An 18546-nucleotide genomic window follows, 5' to 3' on the forward strand; every position below is an offset into this window, starting at 1 on the left:
GTCACATGGGGTTGGTATATCTTGTTGCTATTTTAAATTCCTGTTGTTTTGTTTAGATTGTCTGCATTACGTTAATCCTTTGGTTAGCTTCCAGAATGTCTCTGAAAGATTTGTTGATTCAAGTTAAGCTGAGTCTATGCTAAATTGACCTGTTCACTTGAGTTTGTTTCTTACTCCTGTGTTTTTTTTTTTTCTTCCAGAATGGCTTTAGCTCTGTGCAGGCCACACAGTTACAGACCACGCAATCTGTTGAAGGTGAGGCTTTTTCCTCTTTGTCGTAGTGGTTTTCCTCTCCTTTTCTTATGTTTGGATTTCTTTGATCATAGTGGGAAGAGCCCTGGCTTTTCTTCTGGTCAGTCTTCATCTGGTCCTGCCCTGCTGTTTCTCTGGACAGACCTGTGTCAGGGTTCTCTGACTTAGAAGAGCGAAAATACCTTCGGTTCCCTTTATTGGATAAATGAGATCAGTGCTCTAAAATGTTTGGAATTAAAAGAGCCTATGGGTGCCTAGGTGGTTCAGTCTGTTAAGCCTCTGACTTTGGTTCAGGTTATGATCTTGCGGTTCATGGATTCGAGCCCCGCATCGGGCTCTGTGGTGACAGCTCAGAGCCTGGAGCCTGCTTTGGATTCTCATTCATTCTCTCCGTCTCTCTCTCTCTCTCTCTCTCTCTCTCTCTCTCTCTCTCTCTCTCTCTCCCCCTCCCCCTCCCCCTTCCCTCTCCCCCCTTGCCCTCTCTCTCTCTCCCCTCCTCCCGCTCACACTCTTGTTTCTCTCTCTTTCTTTCAAAAATAAATGTTACAAAATAAAATTAAGAAAAATAAAAGAGTCTGCCTAGTCACAGCAGTCCATTATTAAACAATTTACTCTCTTGTCTTGGGGAGGGCCTAGGACTGGAGTCATCTCTTCACTTCTCAAAGAGCCTCCCTTTCCTCTGACAGGATGAATAATTATTCTTCCTTTCCAGGTGCTACAGGCTCTGCAGTGAAGTCTGACTCACCTTCCACTTCCGGCATCTCCCCGCTCAGCGAGACAGTGTCCGCAGCCTCCTTGCTGACAGCAGCCAGTCAACACTCATCCCCCCTGGGTGGCTTGAGCCACGGTGAGGAGAGCACAAACGCTCCCAGCACGCAACACAGCAGGTGATTTGGGTCACAGGTGGACGTTGGGGTTGGGAGGAGAGGCAGCCGAACTCTGCTTCCGCCCTGTCTCTGCTGCCCTTGGGCCGTGATCACCATCTGGAGGCTGTGGAGTAGGAGAGAGGGGCCTTTTCTCTCTCCGCGGTAGCCACGCTCTCCATGTCTGCTCCCCTCCCTGGCTGGCCGCGGCGCTCCCCGCGGTCTCCGGTCTTCATGGTCCCATGTACTGCCTCACTTCCTCGCCCGTGTTCTCGACGGATGCTTTGGGGCAAGTCGCTCACAGCCCCATGGCTGATGGCAGCCTCTTCTTTGCAGCACGTTATCGACACAGCAGAACACCCTTTCGTCATCCACGTCTTCTGGGCGCACTTCTACTTCCACTCTTTTGGTAAGCGTGATGCGACTAAAGAGGAAGTGTTGTTTTCTTACACATAGAAGTCTCCAGCTGTAAAACTCCAGAGAAGAGATTCTTGGGAATCTCTTTGTGAGGTGATCACGCTCTGAGGTTGCAGGAATGGACTAAAAGGATGTTGGAAAGCAGGAGAGGTGGAAGAAAGTGGCCGTGTTACAGGGCTGTGGGCCAGTTCTCAAAGCCCTGAGCGTGACTCCTGAAGCTTTCCTTTTTTTTTTTTAAACACTGAGGTGCTTGGGGCTTCGTGTGCCCTGATAGAGCCTATGAGGACACTTGTCCAGTCGTTCTCACTCCTTGGTGTGGGGTATGTTGAGCATGACTGCTGAAGATAACCAGCGTGAGTCTGGGCATCCTCTGAGCATAAAGGCCGGAGGAAAGCTTTTGATCAAAGAATTAGTTTCACTATTGTGTTTTATAACAAGCATTTGTGGCGTTAAGCTGAGATGGTAAGGAAGACTTGTTGGGGGTAAAGTTGTCTAGTTTGCCAGAAACCTGGGGAAGAAGTTGAGTGCTAAGGCCTCTGTAGAAGTCTGTTTTTCCTCAAGTATACTGTTTCCGGTTTAAATTCATTAGAACTTGCCGAGCTACTGCAGGAGGATGTGGGAGAGAAGACTAGGGTGTGTCTCCCTGATTTGAGCCGTTCGCTGGCCAACCAGCATTGGTTTCTGGGGTGTTTGTACACACCTGCACTGACAGGGGATGGGGTGCAGCCGGTTTGGTGTTAACCGTGGCCCTGCCTGCAGCGTCCAGGGGAACCTGCAGCTGGAGGCTGCTCAGTCACTTCTTGTCATGCCTGCGCCGGAGGCCACGCAGGTCCCTGCCGCAGCCTTCTGAATTAGGAGGCGGGTGTGCTCTCGCCGGCAGAAGGGGCTGTTCCTCTCTCCTGACCTGTTCTGCTGACCACTGTTTCCTCCTCTTCCTATCTGCCGCCCCCCCCTTTTTGAAGCACACAAGCGTGGACAGTGAGGCGAACCTCCATTCTTCCTCCAGCACTTTCTCCACCACGTCCAGCACGGTCTCTGCGCCTCCCCCCGCTGTCAGCGTCTCCTCTAGTCTCAACAGCGGCAGCAGCTTGGGCCTCAGCCTCAGCAGCAACTCCACTGTCACAGCCTCGACTCGGAGCTCCGTCGCTACAACTTCAGGTAGAAGGTGGATGGCATCCCTTTAGGTTGGAGGAGAGAGGGGATCGTGGGACCGGATAAGAGTGTGCTTTCTCTTTTAGGAAAAGCTCCTCCCAACCTCCCTCCTGGGGTCCCGCCGTTGTTGCCTAATCCATACATTATGGCTCCAGGGCTGTTACATGCCTACCCGGTAAGTCAGCCTGAAGCACCGTCTGCAAAAGATGAAGACAGTGTGGCTGCTCTTTGCAGCTCTGGCTGTAGGTGGAAGACTGTACTTAAAATACAGAATAAATGAGTTGTTGTCGCATGTAAGCAAACCGGTTTTTGATCTTCATAATTTTGGGGGGGAAATACTCATTTCTAGAGCGGAAGGATTAAATGGAGGCCATTTCTTCTATTGTGTATTTTCTCTGTGGGAAACAAACTCTGAGCTTCAGAAGCTAAAGGCCTGAGCGGCCACCTGAAATCCCTTTCAGTTTCTCGGAGAGTGGTTTTCTCTGGTTGGATTGATTCCCTGTCTTAGAGGGTCTTTGCTGGCTCTGACTTGGGAAGAACAGAGCTCCCCGGCCTGACCTGGGGCTGCCAGAGAGTAGGCGGCTGGCGGCAGCAGCTTTGTGTCCTGGCGTATCTTATGTCAAATTCATAGATTCCGTGCCTATAAAGGTGAAGGGTATTTATCTGAAAAGTTTAAAAAGACACCTGTTCTCTCTCAGAGCGTCTGAGCGTCACACAGAGGAAACGTTCGATAACGTTTTATACACTTTTTAACAATCAGTATAACATATTAGTCCCTATACATTAGAGAAAACAAGTAAAATGCGAATCCTTTCTGAAAGATATGAATCTTAAGCTGAGTGTTTGATGGCTGTTCGTGCCTGGCTCCTGTGTATCCCACCGCTGCCTCCAGGTTAAATCAGTGGTATGTAGCTCAAGGCAAGCTTTGAGACCTTTCACAAATCACCTAATCTGTACTTCACTTCTTTCCTCTTAAAGGAAACTGAAAGAAGTAATCTATGTTCTGTTCTTCCTAAGAATGAGGACAGATGTTCTGTTGACTTACTTTGTCTCTTAGCACCTTGGTTTTCTTCTGTGGTAACCAGTCCCTATTAATATTATTACGTGTTTGTGTCTTCCAGCCACAAGTATATGGTTATGATGACTTACAGATGCTTCAGACAAGATTTCCCTTGGTGAGTATGTGGTGTAAAGCTTAGGAAGAGAGCGTGATCTTACAGCGTTGAGGGGGTTATTTCAGGTGTTCAGTTGATAAGATCTCCCCTCCCCCTTAGCTCTTTCCCAACCTGTGCCTCCATACACAAACCCTGATTCAAGATCAGGGACTAGGGGAGTGGGTCTGCTAGAAGATAGCTGCTTTTTTTTTTTTTTTTTTTTTTTAATCCGTTGTGACGTCTTTGAATTAAACAAAATTTAACCTAATACATAGGTAAGGACCCTGGAGCTCTCTGGATCCTTTTTCTGTACATGTCAGACACTTTGAATTATGGAAAGAGAATCTAATTTTTGGTAGCAGTGGACTGTGGGGACAGCACCTAACGGTTTGAGAGCATTTTTCTTCTGATGACCTGTTTCCTGGTGGGCACACCCGTAGACCTCGCCTGACTCTGCCTGTGGCCGGGCGAGGGGGACAGCGTGTGCAAGAGTAATCTGGAGTTCTTGCCAGCTCCCGTCGGCTCGCTCGCCCGCTGGGTAAATGCAGTGCTCCTGACATCCTGCTTCTCACCTTGCGCTGAAGGGATGAGTGGCATCAAGCCTGTGCCCCTTTCTTTGTCTCTTCTAGGATTACTACAGCATCCCATTTCCCACGCCCACCACTCCGCTGACTGGGAGGGACGGTAGCCTGGCCAGCAACCCCTACTCTGGTACGGCTCGGGGGTGTGAATGATGGGAGTGTGTGCTGGGATTGGTGGCAGAAACCTGGTTAATAGTGAGAAGGGACCCGGTTCTCACTTCAATGAAGACCTTTGGCAGAAGGTCTAGAAGGAATGTGATGAATCCGGGTCGGTAGATGGGATGCTGCTGAAGACGATGTTTCCATCTCGTCGTACTTTGTCGTCTCCCTGTGGTTCCAGGTGACCCCCTGACAGTCTTCTCTGCCATTCTCCAGCGTTTTCCGAGAAGTGCAGGGGTTGAACGGCCTTCCTGTGCTCGCCTCTGCTCCTGTCCCTGCTCACAGTGGCAGTCTTGTGGCCTGGCTAGGCCTTGACCCTTTTTTTTTATGCCTGACCTGTCGTCCTTTTTGACCTGTCATTTTTCTTGACCTGTCCTTGTCTGTTGAGTGCAGCATGGAGTCTTCCTTGTGGAGGGAAAGCAGGGGAAGGCGGGGAGGGTGGGGGTGAAATCACAGAGGAACTTTGCTCTGGGGGCCTGTCTCCCACAGTGTTGCCCGGGTGTTTGGTGTCAAGGCTTGACCAGCACAGTGTGGAGTGTGTGCTCAGTAGTGCTAAATGGAGCCACAGAGGAAATGTAATTCAAAGAATTGACCTTTAACAGTCTTTCATCGGGGTCTTCTGGAGTCCTGTGAAACCAGGAGAAGTAACTGTATGTGGGGGTCAGGGTGAAATAGGCAGCAGGTATATTTACCTCTCCTGTCATAGGTGACCTCACAAAGTTCGGCCGCGGGGATGCCTCCTCCCCGGCCCCGGCCACAACCTTGGCCCAACCCCAACAGAACCAGACGCAGACTCATCACACCACGCAGCAGACATTCCTGAACCCGGCGCTGCCTCCTGGCTACAGTTACACCAGCCTGCCATACTACACAGGGGTTCCGGGCCTCCCCAGCACCTTCCAGTATGGGCCTGCTGTGTTCCCTGTGAGTACCTGGGTTTGCTTTTCCTTTTGGTGAAGAAGCCCAGCCCCTGGACCCTGACCTAGCTGCCTTCAAGGCTGAATGATTTTTTAATCATGGGTGAGGAAAAACCAATCCCTCTCTGGCTGGAATTTTGCAGGTATCAGGATAGATGTTACTTCTTAGAATTCTCTAAAGAGAGGAGGTGACACAGTACATTCATTCCCTGTTGCCACTCGCTGCTTTCCCTTCCTTCAAACTAGCATTTCCTGACTTTACTGGTAGATTTTCTAAAGCTCCGTAGGGATCCCATTTCACTAAGCAGACTGTGGTCAGCTTGCCACAAGGCCATAGCCATCTGAGTGCCCAGGTCATGGAGCAGGTGGTGACGGTTCCCTGTCACCATCTCACCTCCCTTCTGGCCCTGTCGCTCTTCAGGTGGCTCCTACCTCTTCCAAGCAGCATGGTGTGAATGTCAGTGTGAACGCATCAGCCACCCCTTTCCAGCAGCCAAGTGGATATGGGTCTCACGGATACAACACTGGTAAGCTCACCTTGACCCTGGCTGTCCGTGGTTTCTGCAGGATGTGACTAAAGGAGTTTCAGGGAGGAAGATGTGCTTGAGAGAACAGGGGCGGCGAGGTGTGTGCCTGCTAGCAGCTGCACACAGGGTTGTCCATGTCTGACCGACGTGGGTGTCAGAAGTGCTTGGTGTTAGAACACGTGTCCAGCCCTCATGATGGGGGTGCCATGCGGCCTGTGTTGGCTGTCAGAATATGTTGGCTGGCCAGACTTGGGGTGGGACACAGGACAGGGGGCCCCAAGATGTTGCTAAGCGGTCAGTGGGGATGGGCGTGAGAATGTCTGGTACTGGTGGTTCTCAAGGAGAAGCACTTACTGCACAGCAGCGTGGGCGTGGGAGGTTCTTACCCAGTGTGCTCCGGCAGGGTGGGTTAACCCTCTTCGTAGCCCCCTTTCCGCATGCAGCCCCTTTCTGTTCCCCAGCTGGGAGACTTAGGGCCTGGAGAGAAAGGCTGGGGTACGAGAGCTCAACAGAGGGATGGTGGGACCTTAGGGTCCTTCGTTTGTATGGCTGATCGCTTGGCAAAGTCTGTCTGCATATCTGATGGCAGGGCGGAGATGTAGGAACTGACCTAAAAGAGAACTAGTCTGTCCCCTGCTTCCCTAGTGATGCCTGCATTCCACTTGTGGAGGACCGGTCCATCTGCTTTTTTCAGTGACTTGGAGACAAATGTGGGGAGGAGGCTTTTGCAGTTTAAAGAGTTGGGATCGAGGGCTCTTCAAAATTCTAAAGCTCACTGATGGCGTCATGGTGACTTGGTGGGAGCTACATCTGCGTTCTTGACCCCTGTGTGGGCTCCAGGTGGCTCAGTGGCCCAAGGGTTTCAATAATCGGGGAACTCTGAACTGAGCACAGAGGGCAGTAGGTCTGGGAACTAACAACCGGATGGAGCTTTGAACTGTGTTGGAGCACTTGGAGTGAGTCTGGATTCAACCCGGAAAATTCCTGAGTCGCTCCACTCCTCATGGCTGCCCCTCTCACCGAGCAAGGTGCATCCTAATCCTTGGTGGGGACACTTGTCAGCTTTCTGACTTGGAGTGGCCCCAGTCTGAGAACATGAGGTATAAGTTTTAGCTGGACCAGGTTCAAGAATTTTAAGAGGTAGGTGATTGATAATATAAGAGAACGGCATACCTGATTCTGGAAATCCTAGTTTCTTATCTACCTTAAAAGATTTGAGAAATCTGCTATAACAGTCTTTTGAGAACCCCCAGTTCCCGACCCCACAGAGGGCTCTTTCATCCCGTTCCTCATCAACCTCTAAATTCATTTATTTTTATGTATTTGATTCCTTTTAGGAAGAAAATATCCACCCCCTTACAAGCATTTCTGGACGGCAGAGAGCTAATTTGGCCCAAGGCTGGGGGCTGTGTTTTGTGTGTGTGTATAAATTTGCACTGAAGTCTTGTTTCAGAAACCAGACCACTGAGGAGAGCCTGCCGAGCTGAGGCCACGGCCTGCGTGGCTTGGGGAAATGAGTTGGTGGATACCTTCTGGGCTTTGAACTTGCCCTGCCCCCGTTTCCCTCTCCCCCACGTGTCTGACCCTGTCTTACCCATTCCGAGTTCAAGCGGTGCAGCGCCTCCGAAGCATCAATGCACACACCTGCCGTTGCTTTTGATTTCTGGAAGGCATGTAGTTTCACCTTGTAACAAAATTATTTGTAGTCTTCAATAAACTGTGGTATTTCTTTAGCTAACTCTGGCGTTCTTTCCGTGCATGTCTTTCTGGACACTAGGAGCCAATGTTGTGCTGTGGATGAAGGGTGGAGGGGGGCCTTCTCAACCAAACCCCAGTGTAGCCAAAGAGCTAAGAAGCGTTCACTTCTCGGTGTGGCGGTTTTCTCCAGGTGGGAGAGGGGAGGCACACTCCGTGTCCAGCCCTTTGACTGATTGACTGGTAAAGAAAGGTATTTGTAGAAAATCCCTGATTCTCCACGTTTAGTACAGCTCTTCACTTTTCCACTCGATCTTTCCTGCGCCTTTGGCATAAGCAGAGGGAAAGGACAAAACCAGCTTGGAGTGTCATCATGGTGAAAGGCAGAAAGAGGTGGTGTTCAGAGCTGGTTTAGGGAAGTGGCTTCCAAGGCCCCGGGCCAGATGGCAGGTTGAGAGTGGATCAGGTCTTTAGTGACCAGCTAGGTGACGACTCGGGCTGTGACAACTGTGCTGGCCAGCACTGCTTGGGGGTTGTAGACTACTCGTTGCTTTGCACTTGTGGGTGTAGCTAAGGACGTGCGGGAGAGGTTTCGTTCGACTTCTCCGTGACTACGGGAATTCTCCCCCCTCGATCCAGCCCATCCAGCCGCTAGTACCCCGTCGCCCCTTTGTTTACAGAGTTGACTCTTGCGGCGAGAACAGCGTCCTTTGTTAAGTGCAAACCCAGGTTAAGTCCAAAACTGGATACTCCACTTCCTCTGTATTTGCCCCCTGCCCCCGGGGCTGCCCTGCTGGGAGGCACTGGTTGTTTCTGCTCCCTGCTGTGCACTGCTTGGGGGGCCTGGCCGGGCGGGGGCGCTGGCTGTTGGAAGGAAAGCGGGAGAACTCTAGCCTGAGGAGCTGTCTTGTAGCAGGTGAAGGGGAGGCGCGGCCCAGTGCCTGTCACAGCTGGGGTCTCTAGTGCTCACAGCAGGCCGCAGGGGCTGCCGCGTTCTCTTGTCCTGAGTCTCCAGTCCCTTCAACCAGCTCCCAGACCACGGCCTCAGGGCGAGAAGCTGGATTTTAGCCAGTCCAGCCTCTGGGGAGAAGGAGCCCAGGTGTGTCTGTGGCGGGGGCACTCTAGAACTAAATTCCTCCCTACCACCCAGCCCGAGAAGCCAGTTAGCCATTTGTACCATCCTGCGTGGGGGTGACCCACGGTGCCCACAAGGTGTTTGAACCTTCGCAGCAAAGATCAATCATGGGCTCTCATTTCCCTGGAAAATGTTCGTATTCCGTCTGTCCTACCTCACTGTCAGCCCCTCCGCACAAACCTCAGCGCCTTAGCCTTTCCCATGAATCAACTGTTCTTAAGGTTGGGTCCCCACAGGGATTTGCACCCTGGCACCTGGGGTCTGAAAAGGGAAGGGGAAACACTACCCCGTAAGTCCCCGTACCTTCCCTTCTTTTACTGCAGGGCCTTTGAAGGGTGGAGGCGCTGCTCTGGAGATGGGGTGAGCTTTTCCGCGCTGTCTCTGCAGTTGTGTTCTCTTTCTCTGGCACCCCGTGGGGCGGGCCGGGTTTGTGCCGTGGGCAGGCCTTCCAGGTGAAGACCCCGTGCCCCAGGGAAGGTCCCGAGTGGCTGTCCAGGTGGGCTCTGCCTTGGACGGCTGCCCCTGTGATGACATTGGGAGCATCTGGGTTCTGGACTTTGACGAGGGAGTTGCTCTTGAGCTGTGGGGGGACTTGTGACGTGGTCACTTTGGCACGGTGCTTCTGAAAAACTCTTCTATCCAAGTGCCTCGGACAGCAGGAGAAGGATCCAGGGACACAGGCTGAAATGTGGTTTTTCTGAAGATTTATTTTATCTCGTGATGAGATCGATTATATCTTAAGTGTGTTTTAAATTCCAAGTTAATATTGAATTATTTTTCCTCAAATCTTTGCAGAAAATCTCTTTAGTAAGATGCTGGGTTATTTTATTTGATGGCTTCTCCCCATCTCCCTGATCCATTGCCCCATACCCCAGGGTACAATGCGTAGTTCAGTTTAAGGACTGGAAATTGAGAGGAGGAATCTGCTGTTCTGGCCTCCTTGGAGTGGCCGTGGCGGCGGGAGCTTTCACCGGGAGCACAGGTCGTCGGGAGTACGGATTAGAGCCTGTGTCCCTGGGAGAAGCTTAGGATTTTTTGGTCCACCTGGAGCGGAGGAGACAGCGTACTCCACTACCTTCCTTACCCTCCCCTCCCCGTGCTCAGGCTTCAGTCACTTAGCTGGAAATGACCTTTGTGTGGGCTCTTTAAACCCTAAGCACGTGGCCTAGAAGAGCCAAGACCCAGGTGAGCCAAGACTGACAGCGGGCCGTGCTCTTGGGCTTGGACTGGACGGCTCCTTGGGTGCTTACCTTACGCCGCGAAAGCATGCATTCTTGAGCCCAGAAGTGTCTCTGTGAACAGACAGATTGCGGACTTACCTGTCTTTCAGGAGTGTGACTGAGTGGAGTCTGAGTGGGTTGATTAGAAATGGATATTTTTAAAAAATTTTTTTTAATGTTTTGTTTATTTCTGAGAGAGAGAGATAGCGTGAGCAGGAGAGGGTCAGAGAGAGAGAGGGAGATACAGAATCCGAAACAGTCTCCAGGCTCCAAGCCGGCGGTCAGCACAGAGCCCGACGTGGGGCTCAAACCCACAAACCGTGAGATCATGACCTGAGCCGAAGCCGGAGGCCTAACCGATTGAGCCACCCAGGCGCCCCTAGAAATGGATGTTAAACATCTAATACGTTTCTTTTGGGCTTTGGCACCAAAGTGTTTTGACAGGTATATGCTGGTGAAGTTTGGCCGTGGCCCCTGGCCACACAAAAGGCAGCTCTCCTCGCCCACTCTCTCGTACACATGCTCAGCAGGCACCTGGAAGGGTGGGAGGTTCGGGCATGAGCCCTCATCTCTCAGGACTGCCCTGAGCCGGAGAGACAGAGCGGGGCCTCCTGGCAGTGCCCTAGCTGGGGGCCGCGCACACCGCCTCCTCCCCCGGGAGAGGGGCCGGCAGCCAGCTGAGCTAACCGTCCTGTCTCCTCCCCCCCAGGTGTGTCAGTCACCTCCAGTAACACGGGCGTGCCGGACATCTCGGGCTCTGTGTACTCCAAGACCCAGGTAGGTGCCTTCCTTGGGGTCTAGGGGGAGGGGCGGATGCGGAGGAGGCGCTGCTGCAGTGACAGGAGCTCAGGGAACAAGAACGACCTGAGAGGGGCCGGGAAGCCCATCCCAGGAAATGAATGAATGAATGGTCTCTAGACTGCAGTTTCTCGAAGTTTGGACTTAGCCCTCTGAGAACAGGCAAGAGAAGCATTTAGGAAGGGGACGTGTCGTGTGGCGGGCCGCTGGGACGCGGGGTTTAGTGTGCGGCTGTCCCGACTTTACCCCCTGCCAGCCTTCTCGTGACTTTGCGAGAGAACGAGCACAGAGTGCAGGGAAGCTGGCGCGGCCCGTTCTTTGTAGACAGAGCGGGGGCTCCAGCGAAGTCCGGAGTCCTGGCAGAGCGCTTCGCGGCCGAGCTCCAGGGCGGGTGGAGGGGAGCAGCCGACTGCAGAGTTACAGGGCGGCCTCCCAGCTGGGGAGTCCGTGGCACCCCTGCGAGGCAGAGAGGGGGTACTTCTGTCAGGGTCACTTGGCTCCTAACGAGCACAGCGGACACAGCCCAGGGCACTGGTGCCCTGTGCCACCTCTGATGCTGGGCCGCTCCCGCCGGGAGGGGGGTCGGGCTCAGGTTCCAGAGCGTGGTTTGCTGACCCCTTTTGCCGTCTCTCCTCCCCACCCTGGGCAGCAGTCCTTCGAGAAACAAGGTTTTCATTCCGGCACTCCTGCTGCCTCCTTCAACTTGCCTTCAGCCCTGGGAAGTGGGGGCCCCATCAATCCGGCCACAGCTGCGGCCTACCCACCTGCCCCCTTCATGCACATTCTGACCCCCCATCAGCAGCCGCACTCCCAGATCCTCCACCACCACCTGCAGCAGGACGGCCAGGTAACAGCTCTCCCCTCTCCCTTCCCTTCCTCTTCCTTCCTGTCCCCTGGAACTGCCCCCTTTCCTTCTCTTCCCCTCCTCACCACCACCTTCACCCGCCCCTCCCAGCGCCAGCCATGGGCACACAGCACAGACAGACACAAGCGCACACAACACGAGCTGCCGGCAGAGGAGCGGTCAGAGAAGGGGCCGGGCTGAGCCTTCTTCGCCCGGGTCCCTCCGCGCCTTTCTCCTCGGCCTCCTTGTAGCACAGCCGCCCTCATCCCATCAGACCTGGGTCACACCTACCCTCTGACCTCTCCCGGCCTCCCCCCTTCCCTGACATTGTAGCTTTCCCTTCTGATGGTGGAGTTCTCTTGTCAAAGTTTGTCCCTTTATTTTCCATATATCCTGGTTCTGCCTCAGCTACCATATTTGCAGATGATTCTCTGTTGCCAGCGCCAGCAGGAGGAGCAGGTAATGAAACTGAATGATGTGCTTGAACCCACTCCTTCCCGGCCCCCATTTCACCTCCACAGCCTCAGGGAACTTGAAGACAAAAAGCCGCACCGTCACAGATCAGGACACACACACACAGACACCTTGCTGAGCTCTCTGGCCTCCTGTTCCTCTCTTGCCCTCCCCTCCCCAGTGCCCTCTTTTTCTTTCTGCCCTTTCCCGACTCTGGAGACACTTGGAAGGATTTCCTGGGGCAGCGTCTGGAGCCTGGGGCCTCAGACTGTCTCTCCTGCCTTTTGGCCGAAACGGGCTCTCCGCTGCGTTGTGTTGGGGAGCGGGCGGCTGGGGGGCGGACACAGGGGGCTGGGGAGCTGGCGTAAGTTAGGGGCGCCTTGCTCTCAGAGACGGCCTTCCAAACTGGGGCATTCGTGGGGTCAGTGAAAACGAGGTCACCTTGTGATCCCTCATTTCCAAGAGACCATGACTCTCTAGGGAGCAGCCTCTGCTCAGGGCAGTGGGGCGGGGGAGAAGGGACTGAAAGCGGGCAGAACTCACTCACAGTCTCGTCTCTAAAGGGGTCCTGCCGTCTTGTCGTCGTTCCCACGTTTAAAGGTCGGAAATGCTTTCTTACCTGTCAGGCGCCCTAGCAGCCATAGACCCTTCGTGTTCCCTGGTTGGGAAGTAAACTTCAGAGTAGTTCCTCTAAGCAAGGGGAGAGCAAGACCGCGTCCAGACCTGCACGTGGATGTCCCCGATCTGCCCCACTAACCAGACACCTTTCTCCTCACCGTCCCATCCCTGCAGACGGGCAGCGGGCAACGTAGCCAGACCAGCTCCATCCCGCAGAAGCCCCAGACCAGCAAGTCTGCCTACAACAGCTACAGCTGGGGGGCCAACTGAGGCCCCGGCCCTCCCCCCCAGAGGGTCCTCAGCCTGGCAACTACGGAACCGGCATCAGAGAGAGAAAGGAATGGGGGGGTCCGCTGCCCCCCCCGCCCCAGCGGCCCACCCCATGCCTCAGCTTCATGTCTGTCCGTTCCCATACCATCCCCCACTCTGTTGTCTGTACCATAGGATTTGTATTTTCTCCCTCTCCCCCCTTCCCTGTCTCCCTCCCCACCCCCCTTGCATTCAAGATTATGAAACTTTGCTGTGGGCCCTGCCTGCCTTCTCCTCCTCCTGTTCACCCCGGTGGTGTATGGGTGAGGTGGGGAGGGGGACCCCCAAATATATATCAGCCCAACAGCCCTAAGTCTCCTCCTTTATTATTAGGAAACAAAACAACAAAAAATGGCGTCATGAATATGAACAGCATTGTCAGATGAATTAGTTGAAGTGTTTTCTGTTTTTTTTTTTTGTACTGTGTCCTCAAATTTAATGGATTAACGTGTCTTGTATATATAAAAAGAAAACCTCTACCTTCAGCCTCTGCCCATTCTTGCTCCGTCCAGGACCTCCTCAGTCTCGCAGGGAGCGGCCCGGGGACGGAGCGCTGCACACCAGCCGCCCTGGCGGCTCCAGGGCCCCAGGAAGCCCCGGGGTCCAAAGCTCTTGGCCCTTCAAGTGCCGCTGGTCTCTTGCTCTAAGGGATTCCCTGTCCTCCTCCCCCAACAATTTCACAGCCTAGAAGGAACCACCCCAGTTTTCATCTTCTCCGGAAACTGCCCCATCTGCAGCAGATCTCAGGCTGTGGAGGGAGTGGAGAGCAGATACCGGGGGGAGAGGGAGGCGATCAAGAAGGAGCTGGATGCAGATGGGCCCGGGCCACACGCGACTGGGCCAGCAGATCGGGCGAGGGGTGCCGGCGGGGGTGCAAGCCGGAGAAGTCGGGGGCCGCAAAGGGGATACTTACAGCTCCAACTCCTCCCCCCGCAAGCCTTCCCTGCGCTCCCCTCGCCCTCTCGCAGAGCCTGCCCGGTGGACTCCGGGCTCCGCTTAACGACACCCCGTTGGCTGGAGCGCGCCAAGTCCGCGCGTCCCCGACCGACACCGACCGGGGAACTCAGACCCGGAGCGAGGCCGGCAACGGCCGCGGCGGCTGCCCCCTGGCGGCGGCGACGGCGGCCCCACGCGGCCCCACGCCGTCGGAGCGCCCAGGGCACCTGGCGGCCGGCGCGGGCGGCGGCGCGGGCGGCGGGCGAGCCCCGGCAGACGCGGGTTCGGGACGCCCGCCGCCCGGGCCGAGCCGCGCGCTCCGCCCCGCCCCCGGCCCCGCCCGCGCCGCGCTGACGGTCGTTTTGCGACAGTGTGCCGGGGCGCCGGCCTGCTTTCCGGCAAGTGGCCTGACGCTTCTCTCAGTTTCCGGCCGCGGGGCGCAAGCGGCTGCCGGGAGCGAATGGGCCTCAGTGGGGTCCGCGGGTTCGAGTCCCAATTCGGGGATGAGCCTCTTTGATCTCTTTCGGGGCTTTTTCGGCCTTTCTCCACCTCGGAGGTTAGAGTGGGTCGGGACGGGGCGAGCGTAGGGGCCTTTGAGGGGAGCCGGGCCCCGCACGCCTCCGCCCTCCGTCACCGGCTGCGCGGCGGCCGCCGGGGGCGGGGTAACCGCGGCCTGGGGTGATGCCACGGGGCCCGGCTGGGGCAGCAGTGGGGCTGCGGGGTGGACCGTGGGCAGCTGAGCAGGGCCCGGGCGACACCGCGAGGGACCGCCAGGTGAGGACTGGCGCTGAGAGAAACGAAGACAAAGCAAAAACTCGACGGCCTCCCACAGGAAACACCCCCACACCCACGGCACCAGCGGAGGCGCACGGCCAGCCCTGCCCGCCGCCCTCCAGGCCCTACTCGTGCCCCGCTCTGCCCCCCCTTGAGCTGACTTTATGGCTTCAAGTACTAAACTGTTGCTGGTCGATCTGCCTTCACTCCCAGCCACAGAGACCCCTTTTTTGGAGGCATGACTCGAGAGGAGGAGGAGGAGGAGGAGGAGGAAGAAGAAGAAGGAGCCACGTGGGGCCGTGGGAGCTCGAGGTTTGAGGGTCCGCAGTCCCCGGAGGAATTTGGCTTCGGCTTCAGCTTCAGCCCAGGAGGAGGGATGCGCTTCCATGATAACTTCGGCTTTGATGACCTAATACGGGATTTTAACAACATCTTCAGCGAAATGGGGGCCTGGACCTTGCCTTCCCACCTTCCTGGTGTGTGGCTGTCCCCGGTCAACCTGTGGTTCCTACTGGGTTGGAGGGTGACATTAGGAGCCTGAGGAGAGTCGCTGGGGGGTGGGGGGTGGGAGGTGTGACAAGATGGATGATATCGAGGTTTCAAAGAGCCCAAGCCCTGTCCCACCCCCAGAATCGATCTGCCACCACCTTTCTGCAGAACTTCCAGGTCCTGGTCTTGAGTCAGAGACACCTGGTGAGAGACGACAGGAGGGACAGACACTCCGGGACTCAATGCTTAAGTATCCAGATAGTCACCAGCCCAGGATCTTTGGGGGGGGCTTGGAGAGTGATGCAAGAAGTGAATCCCCCAAACCGGCACCGGACTGGGACTCCCAGAGACCTTTTGGTCTGGTGAGTGCTTCTGGGTGGAGTGAGAGCCCGTGGGAGACGGCTCATGGAGCCCAAAGGCTGCCTTGTGAGAATCTGACAGGGTGGGGCCCCAGGTTCTCCACTTAGTGTGTTTGATCTGTTTTCTGTATAAGCTTCATGTAGGATTTTCTCAGGGGTGGGGTTGGGGATGAGGGAGCAGGGATGCTGCTTTTTCTCTTAAAAGAAAAAAATCGCTGGTCTGTTAGAATTCTGGAACAAGGCAGGATTGTCAGGTAGGATAGAAAGCGTCCATTCGGGAAAGCTTTTTGGCAGAAGGAGAGATCAAACAGGTAGGAAGGAGGAAGGGGTGAGTAAACAAAGTCATCCTGAGTGGGATCATCTCTCCCAGGGAAAGGTGGCTTTGGAACCTTTGGGTTCCGACCTCTCAGATTTCCAGTTGAAAGGTATCATTTCACCTCCTCTGCCTTCTTTTGCAGTTTGATGACACGTGGCCTCTGACCCCCCATTCTAGAGCCAGAGAAGACAATGGTGAGTCTGGAGGGAGAGGATATTTAGCCTGCCCTCTGATCTCCTCTGAAGTTTCTTCTTGCCACACTTGACCCCTTCTTTCCCTTGGACTCTTGATTTTCTGCTTCCTCTCTCTGCCCTTCTAGATCTTGATTCCCAGGTTTCCCAGGAGGGCCTCGGCCCAGTTCTGCAGCCCCAGCCCAAATCCTATTTCAAGAGCATCTCTGTGACCAAGATCACTAAGCCGGATGGGGTGAGTTGGAAGAGAGGGTTAAAAGGAACTGTGGCCAGGGGGTGCCCTGGAGAGAGGGGTCAAGGTAAAGACACCCGTGGGCTCACCTTTACCGATGTTAGAGATACGGTTGGGACTTGCCCTTGCAGACAGTAGAGGAGCGCCGGACTGTGGTGGACAGTGAGGGCCGGACAGAGACCACAGTGACCCACCAAGAGGCAGACGGCGGTCCCAGAGGTGGTGAGTACGGACCGTGAGTCACATGCGTCTCTTAGTTCCTTGGGAAGGGGGAGCCCTTATCGTTCTAGCCTTCAGTAGCATCCGTTTGCTTGTCTTCTTTCATTCAGCGTGTCGGTGTGTATCGCTTTCTTCCTTAGATCCAGACCCACCAGCACCTCCAGGCCTGAGTGATGCCTCTTCCCTCCTGGATTTATTCCTAGGACGCTGGTTCCGTCCCCGGTAGCCCTCCTAACCCTCAGAGGCCTTCAGATCGCTCCCCGCCTCTGCCCACCATCCGTGTCTCCGCCTGCCACCTCAGGCCCTGGGCTGTGCGGAGCAGCGAATTGGGGGTATGTCAGTATGTGACTCGCCCAGACTGACCAATAAAACCTTTATTTATGCTAATTCTTCAGTCTTGGTTTTGTCCAGGCTGTTCCGCTTTCCAGCACCAACCAGGGCTTCCCAGGTTGTCTGGGCCCGCAGCCGCCCTCTTCCTGCTTACGTGTCTTGTTCTACTTCCAAAACCTGATTTGATAAATAGGATCAGGTGCTTGGTAGAAGATGATTATTCTTGTGGAGGAGATACCTATAGAGACAACTCCAGGAAGATTTCTACCTGGGAATGCACCAATTTCTCAAAAGAGGAAGCCTGTGTGGGAAGGTAGGGGATAGCTGTTTACCTGGGATTGGGCAGTTCAGGAGAGACTTTGGGGGAACACACTGGCAAAGAGCTCTTCCTTTATTGGCTACGTTCTTTCTTTTCTTTTTTCTCTCTCTTTTTTTTTTTTTTTTTTTTTTTTTTTNACATATGTTGAAGAAAATCTAACTAGGACAAACGTTACTAGATTTTTTTTCTCATTAAAACCTCTTTTAGTACTGTGGCTTAGGGTGGCTGATCTTATGCGTTTATTTACCTGTGCTACCTTGACGCTTTACTAAAATGACAGACAATAGGGGCGCCTGGGTGGCTTAGTCGGTTAAGTGTCCGACTTTCGCTTAGGTCATGATCTCGCGGTTCGTGGGTTCGAGCCCCGCGTCGGGCTCTCTCTCTCTCTCTCTCTCTCCTAGAAATAAATAAAACATTAAAAAAATAAAATAAAATGACAGACAATAAAGGGATTTTTCTAAGGAGACATATCACAAGAACAAAGAAGAGATGTAATAATGAAATTTTATCTTTTCATTCTCTTTATTATGTTTTGGTGAACAGAAGTTGATTTATCATACCCCAAGTTTATTTTTCTTTATGGTTAGTGCTCTTTATATCATTTAGAAATCTCCCCAGCCAAGGTTGCAAGGGTACGCTCCTTTATTTCTTCTTTACAGATTTTACTAGGTTTGCTTTTTACGTTTAGATGTTGTTCTTGTTTTAATGTTTATTTTGAAAGAGCGAGAGTGTACTGGGGGGCAGAGAGAGAGCTAAAAGCACGGAGCCCAACGTGGGGCTGCACTCCACGAACTGTGAGATCAGGACCTGAGCTGAAACCAAGAGTTGGACTTAACTGAATGAGCCACCCAGGTGTCCCTACGTTTAGGTTTTTAAATCCACCTGGAATTTATCTTCAAATTTGGTATGAATCAGGAGTCCAACCTCATTTTTTTCTATTTGGAAAAATACATATGCATGTGTATATACAAATACTATAAATAGATTTTATACACACAGATCCTTGTGCTGGGTCTGGTAATCTGTCTGCTTCTGTGCCCATGTCACGTTTTAAAGTTGTATCGTTGTGTGTAGTAGAGCATATACTCCCACCTTTCTGTCTCCTCTCTCTAACTTCTAGTATGTAAGAATACAATCGATTTCTCTAGTCAGCTTTTCGGAGCACCACCAGAAACAGATGGAGCTGGAGACTACCAGACCCTGCGGGCGGCCTACGGCGTGAAAGCTGGAGACTCACACACACTAAAGAAGCAATTTGGGAGAAACAGTCTGCAGAAAGATGGAAAT

The 18546-nt window shown here is 53.8% G+C and overlaps 2 protein-coding genes, 1 long non-coding RNA gene and 1 other non-coding gene across 9 annotated transcripts in view; 3 read left to right on the forward strand and 1 right to left on the reverse strand.

The window, feature by feature from the left end:
- UBAP2L (ubiquitin associated protein 2 like) overlaps positions 1-13481 on the forward strand; it is a 39528-nt gene extending 26047 nt beyond the window's left edge. For 2 of the 6 annotated variants that reach the window (XM_039218967.1, XM_039218968.1), the window contains exons 16-28: positions 201-255; positions 965-1139; positions 1452-1524; positions 2495-2690; positions 2771-2859; positions 3806-3859; positions 4468-4549; positions 5285-5502; positions 5917-6022; positions 10782-10849; positions 11520-11717; positions 12123-12173; positions 12960-13481. In XM_039218967.1, coding sequence (XP_039074898.1) covers positions 201-255; positions 965-1139; positions 1452-1524; positions 2495-2690; positions 2771-2859; positions 3806-3859; positions 4468-4549; positions 5285-5502; positions 5917-6022; positions 10782-10849; positions 11520-11717; positions 12123-12173; positions 12960-13055 — 1461 coding nt within the window. In that variant the 3' untranslated portion in view covers positions 13056-13481. Of the gene's footprint in view, positions 1-200; positions 256-964; positions 1140-1451; positions 1525-2494; positions 2691-2770; positions 2860-3805; positions 3860-4467; positions 4550-5284; positions 5503-5916; positions 6023-7359; positions 7761-10781; positions 10850-11519; positions 11718-12122; positions 12174-12959 lie in introns of those variants that run through there. The other 4 variants (XM_039218969.1, XM_039218970.1, XM_039218972.1 and 1 more) reach the window with 4 other exon arrangements.
- LOC120221542 lies at positions 4265-4400 on the forward strand. Its single transcript, XR_005525827.1, has one exon. It is a non-coding gene; the product is annotated as a small nucleolar RNA SNORA58 (small nucleolar RNA).
- LOC120221526 lies at positions 10406-12962 on the reverse strand. Its single transcript, XR_005525821.1, has 3 exons — positions 12787-12962; positions 10795-11326; positions 10406-10606 (listed from the first exon to the last, which is right to left on the reverse strand). It is a non-coding gene; the product is annotated as an uncharacterized LOC120221526 (long non-coding RNA).
- A 959-nt stretch (positions 13482-14440) lies between the features above and the next one.
- HAX1 (HCLS1 associated protein X-1) lies at positions 14441-16997 on the forward strand. The gene is made up of 7 exons (XM_039218887.1): positions 14441-14586; positions 15018-15280; positions 15462-15655; positions 16111-16162; positions 16288-16394; positions 16523-16613; positions 16751-16997. Exons 1-7 carry the CDS (start codon positions 14534-14536, stop codon positions 16834-16836), a joined length of 846 nt encoding a protein of 281 aa, XP_039074818.1. The 5' UTR covers positions 14441-14533; the 3' UTR covers positions 16837-16997.
- The last annotated feature ends 1549 nt before the right edge of the window (positions 16998-18546 follow it).

This window comes from Hyaena hyaena, unplaced genomic scaffold (genome assembly GCF_003009895.1).
Source record: "Hyaena hyaena isolate Hyena2069 unplaced genomic scaffold, ASM300989v1 scaffold_783, whole genome shotgun sequence".
Classification (NCBI taxonomy): domain Eukaryota; kingdom Metazoa; phylum Chordata; class Mammalia; order Carnivora; family Hyaenidae; genus Hyaena; species Hyaena hyaena.

Coding starts and splice junctions, on each gene's coding strand:
- HAX1 (XM_039218887.1), top strand. CDS start 14,534: ATGAGCCTCTTTGATCTCTTTCGGGGCTTTTTCGGCCTTTCTCCACCT. Junction 14,587..15,017: donor GGCCTTTCTCCACCTCGGAG/GTTAGAGTGGGT, acceptor CTTCACTCCCAG/CCACAGAGACCCCTTTTTTG. Junction 15,656..16,110: donor CCCAGAGACCTTTTGGTCTG/GTGAGTGCTTCT, acceptor CTTCTTTTGCAG/TTTGATGACACGTGGCCTCT.